The 27228-nt window shown below is 40.5% G+C and overlaps 1 protein-coding gene across 4 annotated transcripts in view; it reads left to right on the top strand.

Annotated features, from left to right (window-relative positions):
• The window catches only part of PSD3 (pleckstrin and Sec7 domain containing 3), a 560448-nt gene that overhangs the window by 110378 nt on the left and 422842 nt on the right, over positions 1-27228 (top strand). For all 4 annotated transcript variants that reach the window (XM_068532284.1, XM_068532286.1, XM_068532287.1 and 1 more), the window contains exon 2: positions 25446-25554. In XM_068532284.1, the coding sequence (XP_068388385.1) occupies positions 25446-25554 (109 nt within the window). The remainder of the gene's footprint in view (positions 1-25445; positions 25555-27228) is intronic.

Here is a 27228-nt window from a genome sequence, read left to right as displayed (position 1 = left end):
CTGGGCCGGCCTCAGGGGAACACCAGGAGAGGCCTGTGGAGCGGTGGCTGTGGGTCCACGGACCTGCCAGCACCTCCTCGGCATGTGTGCACTAGGTACAGCCCCCAGGGGAGGGGAAGTTGCAGTCCTTCGCCCTCCACGTAGGGACCTCCCCCTGTGCCAGGATGAGGCAGTGGTCATTTCTTACAGAGATGAGCAAGATGGGCATCTGTCTGAATTCCTAACACTGAAAGGATGGGACAGCTGACACCATGGCCTGGCCCGTCATCTTGGGGTCCCTGAGAGGGAGGGCTAGAGGCCTGCAGAGCAAACACACACCTTACACACACTGGGGGCAGGGACCACCCATGCTTCTGTCTGCCAAGTACTCGGGATGATGACAAAGCGGGACACACAATCAAGTCACACTCACTCTTCAGGGATAAGTTGGATCTGGCTTCAATAAAAACCTGACTATTCTTAAATCAGCAGTCACTGAAAAGGGACACTTTTCTAGATTTAGCATACTGATAAAAAGTCTAGTAAACTTTTGCCTTTTAAAGAAAATACACAAATCCTAAACATCCTCACTATTCTAAATTGTAGTATTCGCAACAAACCCTGAACAACTTGAATGAAATTCACTATTGATATCATTAGATGGTTGCTGTGGAGTTCTAGAAAGCCCTAAAATCAAGGTGGGAACACGTGTGGACAGAACAGGAAGGCAGCACAGATGTAGGCCGCCTCGGTGCTGACCGACGAGCACGAGCTCGTGCGCACGAAGCACCCTGTCGGGCGAGTCTGGAGGCCTCTCCACAACTCTTCAGTGACGAGCCTTGAGAGATGCAGAATTCTTTTGTATTTCAAACTGATAACCAAACACATCACACTTATCTTCCCATTACAGGATGCGAGGGGGGATGGTTCAGGCGGTAATGTGAGTGATAGGGAGCGATGGGGAGCGGCAGATGAAGCTTCACTCGCTTGCCCACCGCTCACCACCTGCTCTGCAGCCCAGTTCCTAACAGGCCAAGGACAGGTACTGGTCTGCGGCCCAGGGGTTAGGGACCCCTGCCTTAAATCATCTTCATTATTCTTTTCAATTAGGCTTGGAACTCTAATAAGGATCTAATTGGGATCTGTTAGATATATACTTAGAAAGAGTATAACAATGACTTACTACCCTCCATTTTTAACAGCCCTGTTATGTTAGCAACGTCACGGAAGCAGTATTTTATTGTCAGCTAGTGACCCATGGCAATCCTTAGTGTATATGTGTATTTCCTAATCTGTTTTCATGATTTACCTTTATTCAGTTGTTCTTTATTGGACAGCTTTCCATTATTTTATGATTTCTGCTTTAATTTATTACGCTGATATCTGAAGACCCTTTTCCAGATCACATGTAAATAGCTGTAGTTTCCCTCTTGCTGCTTCTTTGTGTCTTGTATTCTAGCCAGATCTGCCATTGAATATTAATTTTTAGAAAACACTTCTTGATTATGTTTCCCCCTTAACTGGGATTCCTTCTTACCTATGAAAGACTGCACTCCACATTCTGACATTAATAATTTTTCAAAATCAGTGGATAGCTGAGTGTCATCTTTGTTCAGTGGAGATGAGAATTCAAAGAGAGATAAAATAGAGTCTCCAGATCAGGGGACTTATTGTCTATTTTATCTTAATAGACTTCTCATCAGTACAAGAGATATTATTGTAAATGTAGAAACAAAAGAGTAGCACAGGCATTAAGTGCTATAGGAAATCCAAGGGAAGGATAACACGGTAAATGTTGTGTGGGATGGGATGGTTTTCAGGTCAGGGTGGGACGTGTACTGTGCCTTGAAAAAAAAGCAGTTGACACTAGAGCTAATCAATGAATTTGGTAAAGTTGCAGGATACAAAATTAATGCACAGAAATCCCTTGTACTCCAATATACTAACAACGAAAAATCTGAAAGAGAAATTAAGGAAATACTCTCATTTACCATTGCAACAAAAAGAATAAAATACCTAGGAATAAACCTACCTAGGGAGACAAAAGACCTGTTTGCAGAAAACTATAAGACATTGATGAAAGAAATCAAAGATGATACAAACAGAAGGAGAGATATACCATGTTCTTGGATTGGAAGAATCAACATTGTGAAAATGACTGTACTACCCAAAGCAATCTACATTTTCAATGCAATCCCTATCAAACTACCAGTGGCATTTTTCATAGAACTAGAATAAAAAATTTCACAATTTGTATGGAAACACAAAAGACCCCGAATCTTGAGAAAGAAATCTTGAGAAAGAAAAACAGAGCTGGAGGAATCAGGCTCCCCGACTTCAGACTATACAACAAAGCTACAGTAATCAAGACAGTATGGTACTGGCACAAAAACAGAAATATAGATCAATGGAACAGGATAGAAAGCCCAGGGGTAAACCCAGGTACATATGATCACCTTATCTTTGACAAAGGAGGCAAGAATATACAACGGAGAAAAGACAACCTCTTCAATAAGTAGTGCTGGGAAAACTGGACAGCTACATGTAAAAGAATGAAATTAGAACACTTTCTAACACCATACGCAAAAATAAACTCAAAATGGATTAAAGACCTAAATGTAAGACCAGACACTATAAAACTCTTAGAGGAAGACGTAAGCAGAACACTCTATGACATAAATCACAGCAAGATCCTTTTTGACCCACTTCCTAGAGTAACAGAAATAAAAACAAAAATAAACAAATGGGACCTAATGAGACTTAAAAGCTTTTGCACAGCAAAGGAAACTATAAACAAGACGAAAAGACAATCCTCAGAATGGGAGAAAATATTTGCAAATGAATCAACGGACAAAGGATTAATCTCCAAAATATATAAACAGCTCATGCAGCTCAATATTTAAAAAAACAAACAACCCAATCCAAAAATGGGCAGAAGACCTAAATAGACATTTCTCCAAAGAAGACATACAGATGGCCAAGAAGCACATGAAAGGATGCTCAACATCACTAACCATTAGAGAAATGCAAATCAAAACCACAATGAGGCATCACCTTACACCGGTCAGAATGGCCATCATCAAAAAGTCTACAAACAGTAAATGCTAGAGAGGGTGTGCAGAAAAGGGAACCCTCTTGCACTGTTGGTGGCAATGTAAATTGATACAGCCACTATGGAGAACAGTATGGAGGTTCCTTTAAAAATAGAACTACCATATGACCCAGCAATCCCACTACTGGGCATATACCCTGAGAAAACCATAATTCAAAAAGAGTCACACATGGGACTTCCCTGGTGGCGCAGCGGTTAAGAAACCACCTGCCAATGTAGGGGACATGAGTTTGATCCCTGGTCCGGGAAGATCCCACATGCCGCAGAGCAACTAAGCCCGTGAGCCACAACTACTGAGCCCACGAGCCACAACTACTGAAGCCCTCGCGCCTAGAGCCTGTGCTCCGCAACTAGAGAAGCCACCGCAATGAGACGCCCGCACACCGCAATGAAGAGTAGCCCCCACTTGCTGCAACCAGAGAAAGCCCGTGCTCAGCAACGAAGACCCAACATAGCCAAAAATAAATAAATTTAAAAAAAAAAAGTCCGTACCACAATGTTCATTGCAGCACTTTTTACAATAGCCAGGACATGGAAGCAACCTAAATGTCCATCGACAGATGAATGGATAAAGATGTTGCACATATATACAATGGAATATTACTCAGCCATAAAAAGAAATGAAATTGAGTTATTTGTAGTGAGGTGGATGGGCCTAGAATCTGTCATACAGAGTGAAGTAAGTCAGAAAGAGGAAAATAAATACCGTATACTAACACATATATATGGGATCTAAAAAAAAAAAAAAAAAAAAGGTTCTGATGAACCAAGGGGCAGGACAGGAATAAAGACGCAGACATAGAGAATGGACTTGAGGACCTGGGGAGGGGGAAGGGTAAGCTGGGACAAAATGAGAGAGTAACATTGACCTATATACACTACCAAATGTAAAATAGATAGCTAGTGGGAAGCAGCTGCATAACACGGGGAGATCAGCTCTGTGCTTTGTGACCGCCTAGAGTGGCGGGATAGGGAAGGGATTTGGGGATATATGCATGCGTATAGCTGATGCACTTTGTTATACAACAGAAACTAACACAACATTGTAAAGCAATTATACGCCAATAAAGTTGTAAAAAAAAATAAAAATAAAATAGAAGGAAAAGAAAAGCTATATACTTAAAAAAAAGAAAAAAAAAAAGAAAAAAAAAACAGTTGAGTAATTAGTGAGGCAGGCTTCGTTTGCCTGGCCTGGTGTTTCCAGGCAGAAGGATCTCCATGGAAGAGGAGTTGCTTGTCTGATTGGGGAATTGGGGGAAAAAGTGAAGATCTGCAGCACATTGCCTGCCGGCCCTCTCTGTGCATAGTCAGCTGGCACTTGGCTTTCTCTGCATTAACAGACTTGGCCCTGCTGGGGTGGCCTGGGGTTGTCTAGCTGTGCCAGTGACTGTCTGGGGAAGTCAGGTTGATTCTTGCCACAGGTCTGTAGCTGTTTTCTCTTGTCTGCTTCATCAGTGATAAGGATGGTGTCTTGACTCCCATTTTGCTTTTGGTTGGATGAGAGCTTGGAGAGGGTTGGAAGGACAGGTTTGGTGGAGTCACACACAGTAAACCCTTGAATGGATGAACACTGTTGTTAGTGTAGGGGCAGTGCTGTAGCTCTCGCTACAGGTTGGAATGGAGATTGGAGCCAGATTGTGCAGGGCTGCAGAGTGTGTCCTTTATTTTGTAGGCTGAGGACCCATTCCAGTTTTTTGAACACTTTTAGTGTATAGTTTTGTTTTAGTAACATGAATCTGATAGTGCCGTGGAATGGGTTCCTCTTTTTACACTTAAAAAAAACCTTTTTTTAAAACCTTTACATTAAGGCTTCTTCAGTTGGGATACATGAAACTTCTGGCTTTGGAAGTTCTGAAGTAAGATGCCATGAAATCACATGTAGGGTCTTTTAAAGGTTTATCTGCCAAAAACGGGTTAAGAGCTACCAGTAAACACTTTTGTATTGTTTACTTATAGGACATCTAGGAAGGGAACTTCACCAGTAAGTATGATGTTTATTCTGGATTGTGTTGTAGGGCCTTTATCAGATTATAGAAGTTCCTTTTAATACCTAGTTTGCTAAAGCTTCTTTTAAAAATAATGAATTGATATTGCATTGCATCAGATAGTTTTCTGCATATTCTGATAATCATGCAGGTTTTTCTCCTTTGATTTGTCAATGTGGTGAATTATATTAATTGAGCTTTAAAAGTAAAACAGCTTTGCATTCTTGGGATAAAGCCAACTTGGTGGTAATGGATTATTTTTTTAATATATTGTTGAATTCACTTTGCTAATTTCTTGTTTAGGATTTTTACATTTAGTTTTGTGAGACTGACCTGCAGTTTTTCTTCACATGAAAATGTGTAAATGTTTTCTGTAACTCCTGAATGCTCAGAAGGACTCCATGCTTAGGGGAAAAAAACCAAACAAACCAAAGAACCTCCAAAATTGGAAATAATAATACATGGTGCATGATAAGTAAGTAAGTAAGTAAGTAATCAATAAATACAAAAAAAGGTAGGAGCTATAAAATGAAAGTCTTTCTCTAACTCCGGACACCCAGTTCCCCTGACAATCTGTTACCAGAGATTTTGTGTGTGTATGTGTGTATGTACACACCTCCTATCCCATAAATGTTGCATATTCTAGATACAGTTTTCCACTTTACTCTTTTTACTTACTAATATATCTTTTATATGTTTCATGTTTTTACTAAAATTTTTAAAAAATTGAAGTATAGTTGATTTACAGTATTGTGTTTCAGGTGTACAGCAACTTACTAATATATCTTGGAGATAGTTCTTGTACAGTACATGAAGTCTTCCTCATTCTTTTCTTAATATCTCTATTGTGTTTCATTATATCCCAGTAGAGTTAATTCGGCCCTGTTGATAGACATTTAAGTCATTTCTCATTTTGCTGAAATGAACATCATTTCAACATCTTATTTAGCATGTAGATTATTTTGTGGAATAAATTCCTACAAGTAGAGTTGCTGAAAGGATATGCACTTTTCAAATTTTGATAGAAATAGCCAAATTATCTTACAAATGGGTTACATCTCTTTACACGCCAACACTGTGTGAGCTTGCCATGGCAAACGTCTCAAGTGTCGTGGCCTAAGACTCCTTTACCACTGCACAGGTCACTCGGTTTCTTGGTCATGCTGGCTGCACCTACACTTCTGCCCATGTGCCAGCGCATTCATTATTAACTTTGTGATCTCATGAGCTTTGACAGGCAGGGATTTCCTGCCAGAGAGCCTCACGAGAGCCTTGGAAACTGCTGTGTGTTCCGAAGTATTACTGTGAGGATGAGAGGAAGTCCAGCAAAATGCTGAGATCAGGTGTTCAGTTCAGCCTAACTACCTAGTTCTGTCTCTCCTTTACATCCCCCCTGCACCCCCTTTCCAGGCCGTAATGGAGTAGTGGAGAGAAATTCAGCAAGTGCTGGCTTCTGTCCCTGTTGTCTCTCCAGTGCTAGTGATGGATGGAGAGGACAGAGGTGGATGGGATGGCATGGAACGAGCTCTTGGCGATTTGGACTGTTGAGGCCGTTCTTATCTTTGTGTTTCCCTGAGTTAGATTCATTTCTTCGGTTGTGTGCAGTCAGTCACCCTTCTTTCCTGAGTTATTACTCACTCTGAGGCTTAGGCATGCTGAGGTGATTGATATGTGCTCCAAGAATTGGCACTCATCTCTTACTGAATTTGAAGTAGTTGTAGTTGTAGTCATGGTTGGGGGGTGGGGACGTGGTAGGGGAGACTTGACTGTTGGTTTACCCCTGTGTCATTTTTATAAACAGGACCCCTGGTTGCCGCCAGAAACAGTCATAAAGCAGGGACCAGGAGCTTTGGGGTATGGCCTGTGCTGAATGGGCCAGAGAAGATAGGGGTGGGGAGGTAAGAAAGAGCAAAACCCTTCATCCTTTTGCTTTTATTTGTTGATTGTCTCTTCCACTATTAAAAAAAATTAATCTAGAGAGGGATATATGTAAAGCACTGATACTTTGCCAAAATAGCCTCAACTTTGTATACAACATTAAGCAAAACTGAGAAAATATTAAAGTGACAAACAAAACAAGCCATCTCCTAAGAAAGACTTGGTAGGTAATTTGGTATAAGGATTTTTCTTACTTGATTTTTGTCTGGTGATTAGATCTCTCTTGCTCAGAAGCTTCTAATATAACCCCTCCCTTAAACTGACGACCAAATAATTGAATACCGAAGTCCAAGCTGTTTAAGCTGACGTTTGAAACTCCTTAGTGCTGATCTGCCTCTTCACTGCTGCTCTCCTATTTGAAGTACAGTCCGTGGACCAGCAGCATCGGCGTTACCTGGGAGCTGTTAGAAGTGCGGAGTCTCAGCCCCTCCTTGGATCTGTGGAGTCAGAACCAGAAGTTTAGCAGATCCCCAAGTGTGTGGAAGCCCTGCAGGGTGAGAAGCACTGAGCTGCCTCATTCTTCTCAGCCTCCCTTTTAGTCCTGCAGTCAGCTTGCCTGGACTAGCTGTCATTTTCTGAACACGTTCTGCACTTCTCCAGTGGCCTGCCTTGCTTCAAATGATACCATTTTCCCAGAAATGTCCCTTTCTGTCAACTTCCTGTCTTTCCTTCCATTCATCCGATTTACTAGGTGTCTAAATGTGCCAAGAACTGTGATTTGGATCGGGTTTCAGACATGACTGGACACACAGTTCCCCCCACTGCTTGTACAGGCTCCCTGGAGGACAGCTCCTTTGACCCCAAAATTCCACTTCTAGGAGAGTTTCCTGAACTAATCATCAGAAAAGAATGTAAAGAAATGTGTAGAAAGTTAGTCACTACAATATTATTTATAATAGTAAGAAATAGATAAATTAATAAATTCTGTTAGTCATATGGTAGACTTACATATTCAAGAAAGTAAGATATATATTACTGAAATGAGAATACATCAACAATGTTCTTGAGTAGCAATTATGTTATTAAAAAATACACACTTAATTCCTGTGGTCCAAGGGCTTATAGTTGAATAAATAAGAGAGATGTATAAACCAAATAATACAGAAATACAAATGTAGTAATAATGATAACAGTAGCAACTAACATCTCTTGGACACTTGAAATGTTCCAGACACTTCTAAGTGCTTCACATGTTATCTTCCTTTATCCTTTCAAAAACCTTATAAAGTCAGACTACTGTTAATTCCATATGAGGAAATTATGTTATTTTCATATATTTTAATCTTTGCCAATATGATGGGTAAAGTTTGGTAACTTTTGTTTTAATTTGTATTTCACTGATTATTAGCAAGGTTCAACATCTTTTAATGTATATTAGTCATTTGTATTTACATTTCTCAAATAGTCTGTTTTTATATTCTGCCTGTTTTTCTATTGTGTTTGTCTTTTTCTTATTGATATGTTGGAATTTGTTATATTTTGGATATTTAAATATATGTTGCAAATATTTACTCCCCAGTCCATGCTAGTCTTTTATCTTTGTTTATGTTGTCTTTTATTATTTGTCTTTCCTGTCAGACTTGTGGTTGTCATTTTTTATTTTTGATAGTGTCAGCTTGCTGTTAGTCCTTCTCACTAATAAACTGTTTGGAGTCTCTTAAGAGTTAGAAAATAATGAAATTTCCCCAAATTGTCCATTTTTAAGGACCCCCCAAGGGGAGAACCTTGGGGCTCTCCTGAATTATATATATATATTTAATTGCATGGATTTTTAAGCATATGTACTTTGACCATTCTGAAAAATCTACTTTCTATGTTCTGAATATATGTTTGCTGGTTTATGGTATTCCAAATAAAGGAAGTGTTAATAATACTACCATTCCTTACGTTTTTAATTAATTTGCTCTTGTACAGAAGATGACTGTTCTCAGCTCCCCCAAGCAAAATTAGGGATCTGTTATCAGTCACATCAGTAGTCTTTGTTCATAAATTGATGTGAGCTGTCAGCCTCAGTTAAGTGTATAGGTAAATAAAATGTGTAGGTAATCTCTAACTTTCATATGTGAATTTCAAAAGTTTATAGTTTAATTAATTGGAACTCTACTTTTATTTTTCCACAGAAACAAGTCAGTTTCTAGGTTTCCAGCAAGCCCAAACGAGCATTCTTAAAATTAACTCTTAATAATATTTAATAAAGCACTTTGTTATTCGAACTTAACATAAAAAATATAGTTTATCACATTAATTTTATATTCCAATTATAGATGTAAAAATAGAACACACCTCTCATCTTCAGACGCTGTGGTGATCAGACTGTGGGATGTGTGGGTGGGTGTGTGGGGAGTAGGGTAAATGCCTTTAAAACTATAAAGTGCAGAAACCTTTGGTGAATCATTTATTCTCCAGTGTTCTGCATTTAGGAACAAGAACAAAGGTAATTTGCATTTACTCATTATTCTTTAGCTCATGCACTGTCTGTTGAAAAGCCAGCGTTTGTGAGGGTGACTTGGCCTGGTTACTGTAGCAGGAGCATTTCCCCATGCTGTATTCCTTGCATTGCTTGGGTCCGAAAGCAACTTTATGACTGATAGCACTCTTCTCACTCACTGCACAAGTTTAAAGCCATTGGTAAACAGCTTTAACATCAGTTGTAAAATGCCCACAGTAAGCCAGGAAGACTGCTAGTACATTTTCCCAGGTATTTTGTGGTTGTGGTTTGTGTTGTAGGGATGGTGGAGGTGACCTAAGAGGAATGGGCTTCTTCATTCCTTGCTCTCAGCTGTCCTGCTGTTCCTTAGTCTTTTTGAGGGCTCACTTGTATACCCCACAGAGCTCCAGAATAGTAGTGCTCAAACTTTAGCACACCTGAGAATCAGCTAGAGGAGTTAGGTACAAAGTCAGCTTCTCCTGCGACCCCTTCAGGAGTCTGATTCAGTGGGCCTGAGGAGTTCAGCAGCCTGTGGTTTATCCACAAGCACCCCGGGGACTATGTTGCCAGCCGACCCTGGGCCAGCAGAAATACTGCTCTAGAGTGTTTCATTCCTCCTGTGTTCTCTCTCTCAAGTATGAGTCAGAACAAGACAATTCTCAGATCCCTTGCTTCTGTGAGTGAGGCTGATGAACTCTGTCAGGGCACCAAGCATAGCTTGATGTCTCCAAAGAGGTAATTGACCAAATGGGACCTAGAAGTCCTAAAGTCCTGGAAGAATTATTTACTTTTATCATGTTTACGTAAGCAGTTTGTTTCCGAGAAATTTACTCGTTTTGGCTTATGATGAATTGTTTGTGTCTTTTTTTTTTTTTTTAAATAAATGTATTTATTTATTTATGGCTGTGTTGCTTCTTCATTGCTGCGCGCTGGCTTTCTCTAGTTGCGGTAAGCGGGGGGCTACTCTTTGTTGCAGTGCGCGGGCTTCTCATTGCGGTGGCTTCTCTTGTTGCAGAGCACGGGCTCTAGGCGTGCAGGCTTCAGTAGTTGCGGCGCCCGGGCTCAGTAGTTGTGGCTCACGGGCTCTAGAGCACAGACTCAGTAGTTGTGACGCATGGGCTTAGTTGCTCCGCGGCATGTGGGATCTTCCAGGACCAGGGCTCGAACCCGTGTCCCCTGCATTGGCAGGAGGATCCTTAACCACTGCGCCACCAGGGAAGTCCCAGTTTGTGTCTTTATTAAAGCTAAATATGTAAAATGGGCACATTTTAGTATTGCAGGTAGTGTGGGTATCCTGACAATGTTTAAGTTTAAAGAATGGAGATCTTCTGAAATCAAAATCCAGGTCACCTTGTCAGTTTGTGCCTTTTACCTATTGACTTCCCATCAGACTTGCCTGAAGCTGGGATGCTGAGAAATCATCAGTGGAAAATCAGGCAAATGCCTTGACAGGTCACTTTGAAGAAATGGCTTTACTGGTAATTAACAGGGCTTATTAGGCACTCACATAATATATTTCACTTTCTGTATCATTTTAAATTAAAATTAAAAATTTTGGGACTTCCCTGATAGTTCAGTGGTTAAGAATCTGCCTTCCAACGCAGGGGACACGGGTTCTATCCCTGGTCGGGGAACGAAGATCCCACCTGCCGCGGGGAAACTAAGCCTGCACGCTCACAAGTAGAGAGCCCGCATGCCACAGCGAAGATCCCGTGTGCTGCAACTAAGACCTGATGCAGCGAAATAATAAATAAATAAATAAATAAATATTTAAAAATTAAAAAATTTCATCAAGACTATAGATAACTAGTATTATTTATCTGAAAATTGACTTGGAATTTTTGTTAAATTTTTATTTTTAGGACCTTATGCTATGTTCTCTTTGGTGTTCTTCTTTACCTTGACGTGACAGATACGTGTTTTATAGATCCTTTTACCTTAGTGCATGCACATTTCTTCATAATAGGCATCTGTTAACACCAGGATGAGATGCTTGTATCATCTGGTCAGGGTTTATGTCCTGCAGGCAGAACCAGATGCTTCCCAGGGGGATGACCTGACTCTTCTGATCTTCTTTGTGATATCAAACTCGTGGTCATTTGGTGTTTTTCAAGAGGGGCCCGTACTTGGAGATAGTTTACTTTGGTAAAATTTCAGTGGATTGTATATTTTCTTGTAGAAATTAATGCAATGATTATATTATTTCTAATATTTCATGTGCTGGTTTAGCTTAAATTACAGCCTGGATTTTATGACTTTCAGAATGTTTGTGTTTGTCCTGAGACACTTTTTTCTCCATACATGCAGTAATTTTCTGTATACATACAAACATAAATATATATATTGGGTGAACGACTTATACTTTGCATGTAGAAACTAATTTATTTGATCACTCACATACCTTCTTTGAGAAGAAAATTATGGCTGGTTTTCTTACCTTAATCAAGAATAGTCTTTAACATGTCTTACTGCAAGATCCAGTTCTAGGTATTACATGTTCCACTAAAACACAGAGCTGCCATCCAGGGGTGACTTTCAAGTTAAGGAAAATAAAGATGTAGCAAACCAGGTGAGAAGATACTTACTTTTCATGATTCCCACCCTGAATTCACAGTTAGCACCTATTTTTCCTTCTTGTCAAAGTACCAAATGACATGTTTTTAAAAAATTAGAGTGGATTTAATTTTGTTTCAGAAGTTAGTAGAAAATTTGAAAAAACTGAAGTTACTTCCATATTTGTGAAGCTTAGATTTTGGTGAATAGGCTGATACTTAGTTTTCATTTATGTAATTTGTGGTACTTCTGCCAAAGTTTCAAGGCTTTTTTAGGTTGCTGAGTTTATAAGGACTCAGGAAAAATATTTGTGAACACTCACTGTGAGCCTGTAGTCTGTGTCAGCTTTGCTACCACTTGTTCTGATTGTTCTCAGTACCTAGCCTTCCTCTGTTGTTTTTTGAGTACACAGAGGAACATTTGTGAATGTTGTTATTCAAAGTCTGGTTGATTTCCTCCCAGGGATCCTGGTTATGCTGGGCTGACTTTTAAAGTTCTCTGTGGCTTTCCGTCATTCCCCCTTGTTACCCAACTTAAGTCCTGACTTGCTCTCAGCATGTGGAAGGCCCCAGCCTCCTGGGTGAGAGCTGTAGCAAGTAAGGACATGTGTTCTGAGGCTTACAGATGTGTGTTTTTCTTTTTAAAACCTGGACCTTTATATTGTCTGTTTCGTTTATTAGTTTTAAACATTATCAGAAGCACACAGATCCAGCGCCTGAGGAAGGCAAAAAGGTAGGTAGTAGTAGGCAGAGAAATGAGAAAGGCAGAAGGAAGACTTAGATCACTGGGTCTGCACACTTGCCATCAAGGGTCTCACCCTCTGTCATTATGGGTTATGAAATGGTGGGAAAGGCAGAGGATGTATTGTGAGTGCATAATATTTGATTGCTAGTTTTCTTTTAAATTCTTTCTTTGAAGCTCTCCAACACTTTAGTCACTTGGTGCCTTAGTGAAGGAGCCGTCAGGAAAACTTGATCCCTGTGTCTTACATTAGTTTTATGGGAGGCTTTGTTACAAATGAATGTTTATCATCCTAGTTTCTTAGCCCCTAACTTTCTACATCACACTCCAAAAAAAAAAAAAAAAAGGCACTATCACCATTTGTAATAAGCCATAATATATTGTGAATAAGCCAGGGAAGGCGCAGTCCCTAGAAGGGCATATAATCTTTCCATTTGGTCGGAAGACAACTATAAAATGGGTCCAAGATGCAGAGTATCAAAGAAAGAGCCTTTGCGTTGGCCGAAGGCTTGCTGTCATACTCCTCCCTCTGCCTTTACACGCATGTCAGTGGCAGGCGGGGTGGGGACTCTGTGTCTCTGCTCTGGAGCCTCCTGCACCCCCTTCCCCTCCCCCCAGACTGACTTCTGTGTCTGGAGGAGCAACAGATCCCCCACTTGCCCTTCCCAGGGGAGTGTGCTTTCGGGAAATGGGCTGAGTAGATGGATGGCAGCTGGTGGGAAGATGAGAATGGACCTCCAGGGGCTTTTAAAAAGGCCGTGAATTCAGCCCTGTCTCTGCGCTCACACAGTTAAAGCAGACTGGCAGCAGGTCTGGCTAGTGATGAGGTGAGCCCTGCCTTTTCCCCCACAGTCTTCTCCTTAGCCTGGTAGTCCATTCCTGCTTTGCCCTTTGCTTTGGATGCTGTTTCTAACCTTTAGAAGTCAGGGTTTGGATGCTCTGTTATCCCATTTGTCCCCTGGCTGTTTTTGGACTCTTTCTGCTCTTGAGAGGCTCTCAGTCCCAGTTTTACTTGGTTACTGTTACTGGCTTTTGGGCAATCTATCCAATTAGCCTTTCAAGGGAGTAGGAGCTGGTTGTAGGGAATTGCAGATTACGTGGGCCATCCCCTTATTCTCAAATACTGGTGTTTTTTCCACTTGTTTATGTGCAAGCGTATGTCAAATATATTTTTAAAGGGAAAAATGCTGCACATGACAGGATTTGAATCTCTCTCTTTATAGCCAGGCAAGCTGAAGGAGTGGATGATTTTGCTTCTTTGTCTTTCAGCTATACAAATTTCTTAATTATAGTGGAAGAGCAAAGTATATTTGGATGAACTTCAATAACAGGGAACAATATAGGTGGAATAACAATTACTCATTAAGTCTTTGATTATTTCATTAATAACTCATTTGTACTTGAAAGCATTAGAGAAATACGGTAAACGTGTCAGTGTGAACTCATGGTTTTTTTTATTAGATACAGAAATAAGCATATAAAAGTATGTATTTGTATATACATATTTTCTGTGTGTCTGCATTAATTTCCTATGGCTGTTAAAGCAAAGTACCACTAACTTGGTAGATTAAAACAACAGAAATTTATTCTCTCATAGTTCTGGAGGCCAGAAGCTTGAAATGAATTGTATGGGCTAAAATCAAGGTGTCAGGAGGGCAGTGGTTTTTCTGGAGACTGTAGGGAGAGTTCGTTTCCTGGCATTTACAGCCTGGAGTTCCATTCCTTGCATTCCTGGGCTCTTAGCTCCTTCCTCCATCCAATAGCATGGCGTCCTTTCTCTTACTCTGCTTTCCTCTGACTTTCTTCTCTCCTGCCACAAATCTTGGCCCACCTGGGTAATCCAGGTATGAAAGAACTTAATCACATTTTGAAAGTCTTTGCCATATGGTGCAGCACTCACAGGTTCTGAGGATTAGGATGTGGACATCTTGGGGGGCCCTTATTTAGCCCACTGCAGTGTGTGTGTGCGTGCGCACGCATGTGCGGGGTCCTATTTAAAATTTATTAGGTCTGTCCCCTGAGCTGGTCGACAAGCAGGTACCCCCAGTAGCAGTGAGCACACCCAGCTGCTCAATGTCCATTTCTTATATATCATACTAAACAATATTCTTCACTGAAAGGGACCAGGTTTTTGGGTTGGTTTTTGTTCTTAGAGAAATGGCTGATTCCAGGGAGAGGCCTGGAATGTCCTGTTGTACCAGGAAGTGAAGAGGTGCTCAGAGAATACTGGGGATGTGTCAAAGAGAACAGAAGCCGGCTGAAAAGAGCTTCCACTGGCCAAAATCAGGCAGATTGAACATTGAAATGAATAAGGAAAGTAGTGGATCACAGCTCATTGGATAAAATAGTAAATTCAGTCCTTACTGATAAAAATAAATTTATAATTTGCAGGTTTGATGAGGAACAGAATATTTATAGTAAGTCCCCTACATGTGAACTTTCAGAGATGCGAACATGTGTTCCATCAACGGCAGGAGTAAGTGAAATTGCAGCTTGCCCTCTGTCTCCTATTGCTGACGATCCTTCAGCTCTACCATCTCCCACCTCCTCTCCCTCCTCCAGTCAGTAGCTCTTCTTGCCTGTTCACTTGATGCCAGCCCCTGTATGCCAGCTGTTGTACTGTACTACTGTACTTTTAAGGTACTGTACCATAAGATTAAAAATGTTTTCTTTACTTTTTGTTTTGTTTGTTTGTTTTTTTTGTATTATTTGTGTGAAAAGTATTATAAACCTATTACAGTACAGTACTATATAGCCGATTGTGTTAGTTGGGTACCTCGGCTAACTTTGTTGGACTTACGACACATTGGACTTACAAATGTGCTCTCAGAATGGAACTTGTTCATATGTAGGGGACTTACTGTACATAGTTTCTAAGTCTTTCCACAGAATACTGATTAATTACAGAGAGAAAGTTCTCAGTTGACAGTAGAGAGGCCTGGCAGATCAAAGTGAATATGATCAGGAATGGGACAAATTGAAATCCTGTGCCTCTAAATAGGATGCAGAGTGGATAACATCACTTCTGTGACGTTCCTGTCAAAGATGCATAATCTGAATGTAATCATGAGGAAATGCACCAAAACACCTTAAAATTTGTATGGAAACACAAAAGACCTCAAATAGCCAAAGCAGTCTTGAGAAAGAAAAACAGCTGGAGGAATCAGGCTTCCTGACTTCAGACTATACTACAAAGCTACAGTAATCAAAACAGTATGGTACTGGCACAAAGACAGACTTACAGATCAATGGAACAGGATAGAAAGCCCAGAGATAAACCCATGCATCTATGGTCAGTTAATCTACAACAAAGGAGGCAAGAATATACAGTGGAGAAAAGAGAGTCTCTTCAATAAGTGGTGCTAGGAAAAAATGTAAAAGAATGAAATTAGAACATTCTCTAACACCATACACAAAAGTAAACTCAAAATGGACTAAAGACCTAAATGTAAGGCTGGATACTATAAAACTCTTAGAAGAAAACATAGACAGAACACTTTTTGACGTAAATTGCAGCAATATCTTTTTGGACCCACCTCCTAGAGTAAGGAAAATAAAAACAAAAATAAACACATGAGACCTGATTAAACTTAAAAGCTTTTGCACAGCAAAGGAAACCACAAACAGAATGAAAAGACAACCTACAAAATGGGAGAAAATATTTGCAAATGATGTGACCAATAAGGGATTAATCTCCAAAATATACAAACAGCTCATGCAGCTCAATATCAAAAAAAAAAAACAAACAACCCAATCAAAAAATGGGCAGAATGGGCAGAAGACCTAAATAGACATTTCTTCAAAGAAGATATACAGATTGCCAGCAAACACATGAAAGGATGCTCAACAGCACTAATCATTAGAGAAATGCAAATCAAAACTACAGTGAGGTATCACCTCACACCGGTCAGAATGGCCATCATCGAAAAATCTACAAACATTAAATGCTGGAGAGGGTGTGGAGAAAAGGGAACCCTCTTGCACTGTTGGTGGGAATGTAAATTGATACAGCCACTATGGAGGGCAGTATGAAGGTTCCTTAAAAAACTAAAAATACAACTACCATATGACCCAGCAATCCCACTACTGGGCATATACCCTGAGAAAACCATAATTCAAAAAGAGTCATGTACCGCAATGTTCATTGCAGCTCTATTTACAATAGCCAGGACATGGAAGCAACCTAAGTGTCCATCGACAGATGAATGGATAAAGAAGATGTGGCACATATATACAATGGAATATTCCTCCACCATGAAAAGAAATGAAATTGAGTTATTTGTAGTGAGGTGGAGGGACCTAGAGTCTGTCATACAGAGTGAAGTAAGTCGGAAAGAGAAAAACAAATACCCTATGCTAACACATATATATGGGATCTAAAAAAAAAAAGGTTCTGAAGATCCTAGGGGCAGGACAGGAATAAAGATGCAGATGTAGAGAATGGACTTGAGGATATGGGGAGGGGGAAGGGTAAGCTGAGACGAAGTGAGAGAGTGGCATTGACATATATACACTACCAAATGTAAAATAGAAAGCTAGTGGGGAGCAGCCGCAAAGCACAGGTAGATCAGCTCGTACTTTGTGACCACCTAGAGGGGTGGGATAGGGAGGGTGGGAGGGAGACGCAAGAGGGAGGGGATATGAGGATGTATGTATGCGTAGAGCTGATTCACTTTGTTATACAGCAGAAACTAACACAACAATGTAAAGCAATTATACTCCAATAAAGATGTTAAAAAATAAATATTGACCTTTAGGTGGTTATATGCATATTAAAGTTTTTTTAGGAGGAAGTGTACTTGATGTCTACAAATATTTTTTGAAGTATACTGATATAAAAGGAAGGATTGAACTATACGTAGATGGAAGGATAAATAATGAAGTATAGTAAAATATTTTTAAAAATTGGGCAGAAGATCTAAATAGACATTTATCCAAAGAAGACATACAGATGGCCAAAAAGCACATGAACAGATGCTCAGTATGGCGAAGTATTAGAGAAATGCAAATCAAAACTACAGTGAGGTATCATCTCACACTGGTCAGAATGGCCATCATCAAAAAGTCTAGAAACAATAAATGCTGGAGAGGGTGTGGAGAAAAGGGAACCCTCTTGCACTGTTGGTGGGAATGTAAATTGATACAGCCACTGTGGAGAATGAACTTATGGTTACCAGGAGGGAAGGATGGGGGAAAGGGATAGTCAGGGAGTTTGGGATCGACATGTACACACTGCTGTATTTAAAATAGATAACCAACAAGGACCTACTGTATAGCACAGGGAACTCTGCTCAGTGTTATGTGGCAGCCTGGATGGGAGGGGAGTTTGGGGGATAATGGATACATGTATATGTATGGCTGAGTCCCTTTGCTGTGCACCTGAAACTGTCACAACACTGTTAATTGGCTATACTTCAATATAAAATAAAAAGTTTAAAAAAAAAAGTCTACAAACAGTAAATGCTGGAGAGGGTGTGGAGAAAAGGGAACCCTCCTACACTGTTGGTGGGAATGTAAACTGATAACAGCCACTCTGAAGGACAGTATGGAGGTTCCTTAAAAAGTTAAAAATAGAACTACCATGTGATCCAGCAATCCCACGCCTGGGCATGTATCCAGAGAAAACCATACTTCGAAAAGATACATGCACCCCAGTGTTCATTGCAGCACTGTTTACAATAGCCAAGACATGGAAGCAACCTAAATGCTCACTGACAGATGAATGGATAAAGAAGATGTGGTACATATATACAATAGAATACTACTCAGCCATAAAAAAGAATGAAATAATGCCATTTGCAGCAGCATGGATCAACCTAGAGATGATCGTACTAAGTGAAGTAAGTCAGACAAAGACAAATATCAGGGCTTCCCTGGTGGCGCAGTGGTTGAGAATCCACCTGCCAATGCAGGGGACACGGGTTCGTGCCCCGGTCCGGGAAGATCCCACATGCCGCGGAGCGGCTAGGCCCGTGAGCCACACCTACTGAGCCTGCGCGTCTGGAGCCTGTGCTCCGCAACGGGAGAGGCCGCGACGGTGAGAGGCCCGCGCACCGCGATGAAGAGTGGCCCCCGCTCGCTGCAACTAGAGAAAGCCCTCGCACAGAAACGAAGACCCAACACAACCAAAAATAAATAAATAAATAAAATCCAAAAAAAAAAAAGACAAATATCATATGATATCACTTATATGTGGAATCTAAAAAAATGATACAAATGAACTTATTTACAAAACAGAAACAGACTCACAGACATAGAAAACAAATTTATGGTTACCAAAGGGGAAAGGTGTCAGGGAGGGATAAATTAAGAGTTTGGGATTAACATATACACTACTCTGTATAAAATAGTCAACAAGGACCTACTGTATAGCACAGGGAACTCTACTCAATATTCCGTAATAACCTATATGGGAAAAGAATCTGAAAAAGAATGGATATATGTATAACTGAACCACTTTGCTGTACACCTGAAACTAACACAACATTGTAAATCGACTATACTCAATATAAAATAAAAATTAAAAAAAAAAGTATATGACTGTAATCATGAGGAAATGTAAAGACAAACCCACGTTGAAGAACACTCTGCAAAATAATGGGCCTGTAGTTTTCAAATAACTCATAGTCATGGAAGTTAAGGAATCTAATGTCATGTAATAGTGGGTCTAAATAGCCAATTGGAAGTTCTGAGCTTCCCTGTGGGGAGAAGCTGGTTAGGCCATTCATCAGTGGACCCCTGACGTAACTATTTAGGTCTTTCTTCTTGAGGTGGTTGCTTTCTGCAGAGAAAGCTCTTCAGATCTCTTGCCTGCAGGGTAAAGTCCAGGGTGCAGCACTCCATAGGTTGGGTGAAATAAAAGAACTGGATGTTGAATGGCTGGGTGTGCTCATTGCTACTGGGGGTACCTGCTCGTAGACCAGCTCAGGGAACAGAGCTGGAGAAGAAGTCTAAGCATCTTAGCATCCAGCAAGCAAGTCCCTTTTCTACTCTGGTGTCCTCGTATCAGTTGTGCTTGGTGTCCCCCAGGCCAGAGATGTTCTGTGAAAAATCTCACCCATGAATAAAATTCCAGTCTTTTGCCTGAATGAAGTGGGGGGCGGCAAACTTTCCAGTGAAGCAGATCTGGGGATCTAACTGCTTGATAACCTTTCCTTTTCACCAGTCCTGCTTGTGTTAGCCCCTCCTCCTTCCACCTTCCCCCTGCCCCCTTTCCTTTGCCTTTGAGTATTCTTTGGTGTGGCTTGGTTGGTTCTGTTCCCTTTTAACAGACCTAAGTTACCTGTCATCTTAAACAACTTCCCATTTGCTCTTAACTCTTTCAGCCTTCCCTGATGATAGGCTGCTATAATAAGGTACCACAGACTGGGTAGCTTAGCCAGAGGGAAAATTATGCTCTCACAGGTCTGTAATCTAAGAAGTCCAGGCTCAAGGTGTCAGTAGGGTTGGTTTCTTCGGAGGCCTCTTTCCTTGGCCTGCAGATGGCTGGCTGCCTTCTCCCTGTGTCTTTGTATGGGCTTCCTTCTATGTGTGTCTGTGTCCTTATCTCTTCTTATAAGGGCACTGGTCGTACTGGATTAGGGCCCACCCTAATGACCTTATAGACCCTGTTTCCAAATGCAGTCACATGTAAGGTGCTGGAGCTAGGACTCAACATATGAATTTTGGGGGACACAGTTCTGCCCGTAACACCCAACCATTGCCTTTGGCAGCATCGGCACTAAGGTTCTAGTGCTGCCTGCACTTGAGTTGCCACGCTCGGTGCCCTGCTTCTGTGGGCCTGACTTCTGGGTGATGGGATCAGATGGGATTGAGTGGGATCAGGCATGGAGTGTGAATGTGGGAATTGTATTAGTTTTGAGTGAGTTGTGAAACATTACTTTTATAGTCATTAGTTTAGCTTTTAATATTCTCTGGCCTAAAGCACTTTATAATATTCAGCCCTGACTGACTTTAGAGGTCTCATATCCTCTGAACATGATCCTGAAATTGAAATGATAAGGATGTGAAGGAGCACGCCACCCTCCTCAGACTACCCTCAAGCCCTGTCTCCACCTCTCCCACCCCGACCCCTTACTTCCCCTCCCAAATCAACTGAAAATTACTTCTAAAATTTGCTTGCAGCTTTCTGCTTTCTCCTCTTGATTTTTTATAGCTAGGCAATTAAAAGAATTATTTTATGTCAGTAGTGTTTCTCTTGTATCTGAAATTGGTAATTATAATCAGCAACATCTTGAGACTTGGATGATATTCAGTGAAAATTCTTTGTAAATTTGAAAAGCCATGTAAAATGTAAGGTTGAGATTTTACTTGTCCTGTCCATTTAAAGATGGACTGCCGACTTACATATTATGGTGACCATGTCACTGTAACTTTATCACAAGGAAAAGACTTGTGTTATTCCTCCTTAATGAAATATCTGTGAAGGTGGCTCAGAAGTGTGAAGAATCTCTGTGCTTCAGAATTAGAAGGGACCTTAGAGATGAATTTGAATAACTCTTTTTGTCAATAAAAAGAAGCTGAAGTCTAAGACTGAAGCTGAAGTCCAGGACTGAACGTTAGTGTGATTGAGTGGGAGTCTCACCTGGGATTCAAGTCTGGCTCAGCCGACAGTCCATTTGCTAATGTTACTTCATATCCCATACTTTATCACAGTGGCTGTGATAAAAAAGAATATATATTTTTCAGTTAGTAATACAGAAGAAAAAGTAGTGCTGAGTATTTCAAGTAAAAATTTTTTGACCTGCAAAAATTGTTGTGGAGGTAAGTGGGTGAAGACTTGTAACCCTTGGCATGGGAAGGGCAGTGGGGCATCTAGCTTTAAGAATAACTAATTATTATAAGCGGAGTGAATTTTATTTCGCTGGGCAAGTCAGGGGAATGGTGGTGCTTTGACTGGGCCTGAATGTTGGGTTTTGGGGTTCCCCACAATTTTCAGAGTATGGAGTGTTTTATTAGAGTGGAGCCCTGTAGTATCTTTTACTCTTGGTTAGAGCATCCTTTTAACAGGTGTTTCTCTTCTGTGAGAGTCTGAGTGTGCTTTGAACACCGCTTCACTGCCAAACCTTAGCACAGGTGTGCTCTGTGGACCAGCATCAGCATCCTCTGGGAACTTCTTAGGAATGCAGAGTCTCAAGCCCTACCCCAGACCTGCTTGATCTGTGTTTTAACAAGACTCCCAGGCAGTTCATATATACAGTAAAGCATGGGAAACGCTGGTCTAGAGCAGTGGTTCACAGAATGTGGTCCCTGGACCAGCAGCATCAACATCGCCGGCAAAGGTGCGAGAAAACGCACATTCTCAGGCCCCAAATCCCAGACCCCCTGAACCAGAAACTCTGGGTGAAACCCCAATATGTGCTTTAACAAGCCCTGTAGGTAATGCTAATTCATGCTTAAGTTTGAGAACCGCTCTGGAGCACTGTGTTGCCACAGTTTTGATCTGGGCTCACGCTGAAAAATATATTTTACGTCATGACCCAAAACACACACACACACACACACACACACTCACACACACTCTTAGAAGTTTCATAAAACAATGGTTATCTTACCAAGTGCTATATCTACTTTGATACTTTCCGTTTTATTCTGTTAAATATATATGTGTGTGTATAAACTTATTTATAAAGAAAATCTGGCCATGACCCACACAGCTGATTACAAAGCCACTAATAGACCATGCACTGCAATTTAAGGATGGATGCTCTTGAACAGGATCTCTTAACCTTCTTCTGTGCTGTGGCCCCTTTTGGCAGTCTGGTAAAGCTCTTGATCTCTTGTCAGAATAATGCTTTTTAAGTGTATACAGTAATATACACAGAGCTGCAAAAGAAACCAATTATAAAAAAAAAAAAAAAAAAAAAAAGAAACCAATTATATAGGGTACCAAAATATTAAACAAATGTGTGATATGGTGATATATTGTATTTTCTTATTCATAGTAAGATTTAGTGGTGGGTCTTGTAACTACTATCATTTCAAAGTAGGGATGGGTATAAATGATAGTTCAAGGTATTTGCAGTAATTGTTACATGAAGTGAAAATGGCTGTGATTTCAACTGGTGACAAAGTTACGGTTACTGATAATAATACTGTGGTTTGTTGAGTACATGCATATTTGAAAAAAAAAGCTACATTTCAGTTTAAGGTAAGTGAAAATAAAGATGTAATTTTTTTCCCTGTCTAACTTCAGACTTCCAAAATTCTGAGGTTAAGCACTCTTGCTCAAGAGGAACCTTTGTTTGGAGAATAGTTCCCAGGCTTTAAGACTGTGTGTCAAAAATTACCTTCCTGGAATTTCTTAAAACTGCTGCTTCATCGATGCTGCCCTCAGTAGTGAGAGCGCAGAGTCCTAACGACCGCCGGGGAATTCCCCACATATCCAGTCTTTTTCAGATTCTTTTCCCAAGTAATGGAGTTTTCCTTTAAAATCTTCTTCTCTATTGTTTTCCTGAGGTCACCTCAGGCCCAAATGCAATCTAATGACAGTGTTTCTTCTCTAGTCTCCCCCATCTCAACATACCACCCAGCTGCTCAAACCAGATTCCTGGGATCATTCTCTGGGCCATGGGTTCTGGATTCAGGATCTGAATCTGGGGTCGACGGTTTACTAGCTGTGTCACCTTGGACAAGCAACAAGCCTCCCTTTCTCTGCCTGTGAGACTGGGATGGCAGCAGTGCCCACCTCATAGGACTGTTCTGAGTATTACATGAGACATCCCAGGTATTGCACTGGAACAGCCTGGCCTGGAGTTAAGTGGTTAGTAAATGTTATCCATTACAGTTATGCTTGATTTCTTCCTTTCCCTTATTCCTTAAACCCAGTTTGTCAGAAAATTTATGTAGAGTCTCCCTACAGGTATATTTCACATTTATCTACTTCTGTCTGTTTCCATTGCCATCATCCTACTTGAAACTTCCATGCATTCTCATTGGCACTTCTGACTGGTGTCTCTCCTTCCTCTTGACTTACTCCAATCAGTTTCCCCTATAAGAACCGTATGACTTTTTAAAGTGTCAGTGAATGATCTTCTAAAAATGTTAGTGACCACCGTACGTTTAGAACCGTCCGGTGGCTTCCCGTCAAGCCTTTCCCTGACCTGCAGCCTGTGTTTTTGGCCCCTGCCTCCTTTCCAGTGTTTGTGCTGTGCTGTTTCTCTGGTCCGCCTCTAAACTTGCCCGTGTACCCACTATTCTGTGGCCACGTTGGCTTTCCCTCAGTTATTTGGGTAGCCTGGTCCTTTCATACTTTGAGGCCATTGTGCGTGACCCTCTGCTCAGCTGCATGTTTCTGCCCTTCCTCAGCTCCCGTCCTTCTCATCTCTTCAGGTATTGGTTCCTTAGAGAGCCTTTCCTAACCACCCCCTACCTAAATTAGGGCACCAAGTTCCTCCTTTATCAGCCTGAGGCTCCCTAAACACATCAACAAGTGAATATTGCCTCTCCATCAGGGAAAAGGATAATTAACAGCCTGTGATTATGAAGCATGCAACTCCAAGAGGAGTGTGCACCTTTTCCAGAAAGAATAATTTTACACATTGTGAACATTAAGTGATTGTAGAGCTATTTTAAGAAATTGCTATCTTGAAGTTGTTCAAGAAGGTCTTTGATATTGTTATTCAAGAACAAAGAGAGGCCTGCCCACTGAACCTGTCTGCAGAGGGTGATGGAGGTACTCATAACCCAGCCATGGGCCTCCTCACTGCTGTCAATCATTTCTGCTCCAAAGGGTAAAGCAGACGTCATAAAATTTCCCTCCTTGAAGTAGCTGCCTGGTTGCTGATAGAACCCTTTATGCTCCTCTCTCCTAAAGTGAATGGTCAGTTGCTGCTCAGACATGAGAAAGATGTCTCATGATTAGATGGTAGAAACCAGTGTGGTAATATCTGGATCCTGGTTTTAATTTTTGAGTTCGAAGTGAAGAGGCAGAATAATGACTCCCTGATTGGACTCGGTCAAATTTCTTTGTGTTTTGAAATTTCTGCCTTGTTAACTTATTTTTAATTAATCCTAGGCCAGAGAAAGGAGGCACTCCTGATTTTTGGCAGTTGCCTAAAGCAGCCAGGAAAAGGGTGATAGGAATTGAGAATCATGTTGTGAACCACTTCAGTGACCTTTGTAGTTTTTCTTTCAAATAAGGGACGTTTAGGAATTCCAAAGGACACTGGGACAGATGCTTGAATTTAGGATAATAAGTATAAATGCCTGGTACTCCTGTTTGGCTAAATGGTGTTCCTGATTAAATAAAAATGTGGTCTCTTTTGGGGAAAGACTACTTTTTGTTGACATACTTTAGCAGAACCCATGCACAGAAATATTCCTGCTATGGGCTGTGGGTAATGATAATCATTTGGAAAATGATGTGTCTAAAAATAAAATACAGTTTTCTTATTGCAAAATAACATATACTTAATTTTTAGAAATTCTACCATAATTCTGCCCTCCAATCAAGCCAAACTTTTCATATTTTTCATGTTCCCCTATAGATGTTTATATGTTTATCTTTCTATATAGTTGTAATCTTGCTGTGATCATCTTGTATTCTGATTTATGTTATGTTATGATTTTTATGTTTCATTTTTAATGGCTGTATAGCATTCTATCAAGTAGAAATGTCATAACCATTCTCTTGTTGGTTGATTTGCTTTATGATGTATTTTTTATGATGTACTTTTAATGATGTCTTTGTTTTGCTCTAATTTTGCAGGCAGAAACATTTGTTTGGGTTAACAGTGCATCAGCACATTCCCAGAGTGTTGCCAAGGCCAAATATGAATTTTTATTTGGCAGATCTGAAGAGAAAACTCCAGATACTAGTAAGTGTTTCCCTACCTTCCTCTTTCAGGTAACAGATAGGAAGTGCTATTGAAATTTCAAATCTCAGAAGCTGAGAATTCTTCAAATCAAGAAGTGACTTGAAATTACCTAAAACAGTCTATTAGAATCACATCCTGTATTTCTGAGTTCTACACCTTAGGAAGATGTAGAATTATTAGTGAATAATTAAAGCAAACAGGTTTCACAGAGGTAGGAAGGCAGTGGTGCGGATGGAGAAAAGGTACTCAATCAGCAGGAGATAAAGGCCATAGGAGTCTTGGGAGTCAGGCAGAGAAGGGTACTGAATGTGGTTAAGATCCTTGGCTCTTTAGCTAGGCTTCTTGAGCGTCAATTCTGGCCTTGTAACTTATGAGATGCGTGACCTTGAGTAAGTTGTCCAAGCTGTTTTTGCCTCAGTTTTCTCATCTGTAAAATGGGCTTATAGTGATACATGTCTCAGAAATCTTTTGAGGATTAGGTAGATTGACATATGTAAGGATCTCAAAACCGTACTTGGCATGTAATAAATGCTATAGAAGTGTTTGCTGCCGTTATTATTTATTGTGATCATCATCATCATCATATTCCTGACCTTTGAAGCTGACATTTAGAAAAAGTACAATCCTGACTCTCCTCAACTCCATCGCTGATTTCTGACACTGATTTCTGTTTTGGGTAGACAAGGAATCTGACCTAATGTATTGATAGCTGTTGTTCAGTTGAAGAAGTCAAATGCTAACTATTCATTTTGCTTTACGTGTTAGATGGGATTATATAATGGGCTCCCTATTACCTGGGGCTAGCAAGAATGCAGTGTATATCAATAATTCCTTTTACCTTAATAATGAATATTTATTAGATATTTCAGTAGTTGGGGACTCTTAATGAAGTATAAAACAGCTAAATTATTTTAAAAAAATCATTCTGCTTTTATTATGTAGCATAAATACCTAACATTCTAGGCTTGAGATTTGGGGCACTTAGTCATTTATTCACTTTGTCGCAGGGAGTACTGACTGTCATCACCCCAAGACTGTGCAAAACTCCTCCTTGGCATAGCCTTAACTTTGTGATTTTGTGCTAATTAAGCTGTTTTTAACTTTGATAAAACATGATTTTTACTTCACTATATAGAGATACTATCAAATGTCTACACAGTCCTTTGACTTATTGGTGGGTGAGTTTGGGTCTACCTTACTCATAGGTTTTGTAGTTTTCCAAGTGTACCTGAGGCAAATCAGAATGACATTTTAAACCTCCTGTTCCTTATTTGCCTTGGTAAAAATGGTTGGTATTATTTATTTCTAGTGTGATGTTATTCTGCAGGTGTGTAAGTGTGCATGCATTTATTAAACAAATCAATTTGATGAACACTTATTATGTGCTAGTCACCTGTGCTGGGCACTGTCATGGTACAAAGAAGTAGAAGACAGTCCTTGCCACCTGGGGGCTAATTCTTTGGTCAGAGAGAGGGAATGATCACTTTCAGCTGTGCTGGTGACGGCTTCATGGAGGAGGTGAAAGTTGCACTGTTCTTAAAGAATGACTAGTATTCTGATTAATCGAGTTTTGGGGAGGGCATTTCAGACTGAGGGAAGGGTATGAGCAAGGGTGTGGTGGCAGAAAATGCAAATTGTTTGGAGAACAGGGAGGAAACTGCCCAGGTTGGTTTG

The sequence above is a fragment of the Eschrichtius robustus genome, chromosome 21, assembly GCF_028021215.1.
Source record: "Eschrichtius robustus isolate mEscRob2 chromosome 21, mEscRob2.pri, whole genome shotgun sequence".
NCBI classification, from domain to species: Eukaryota; Metazoa; Chordata; class Mammalia; order Artiodactyla; family Eschrichtiidae; genus Eschrichtius; species Eschrichtius robustus.
Note: the sequence above shows the minus strand (reverse complement) of the source record. Positions and strands in the feature narration are given on the sequence as shown.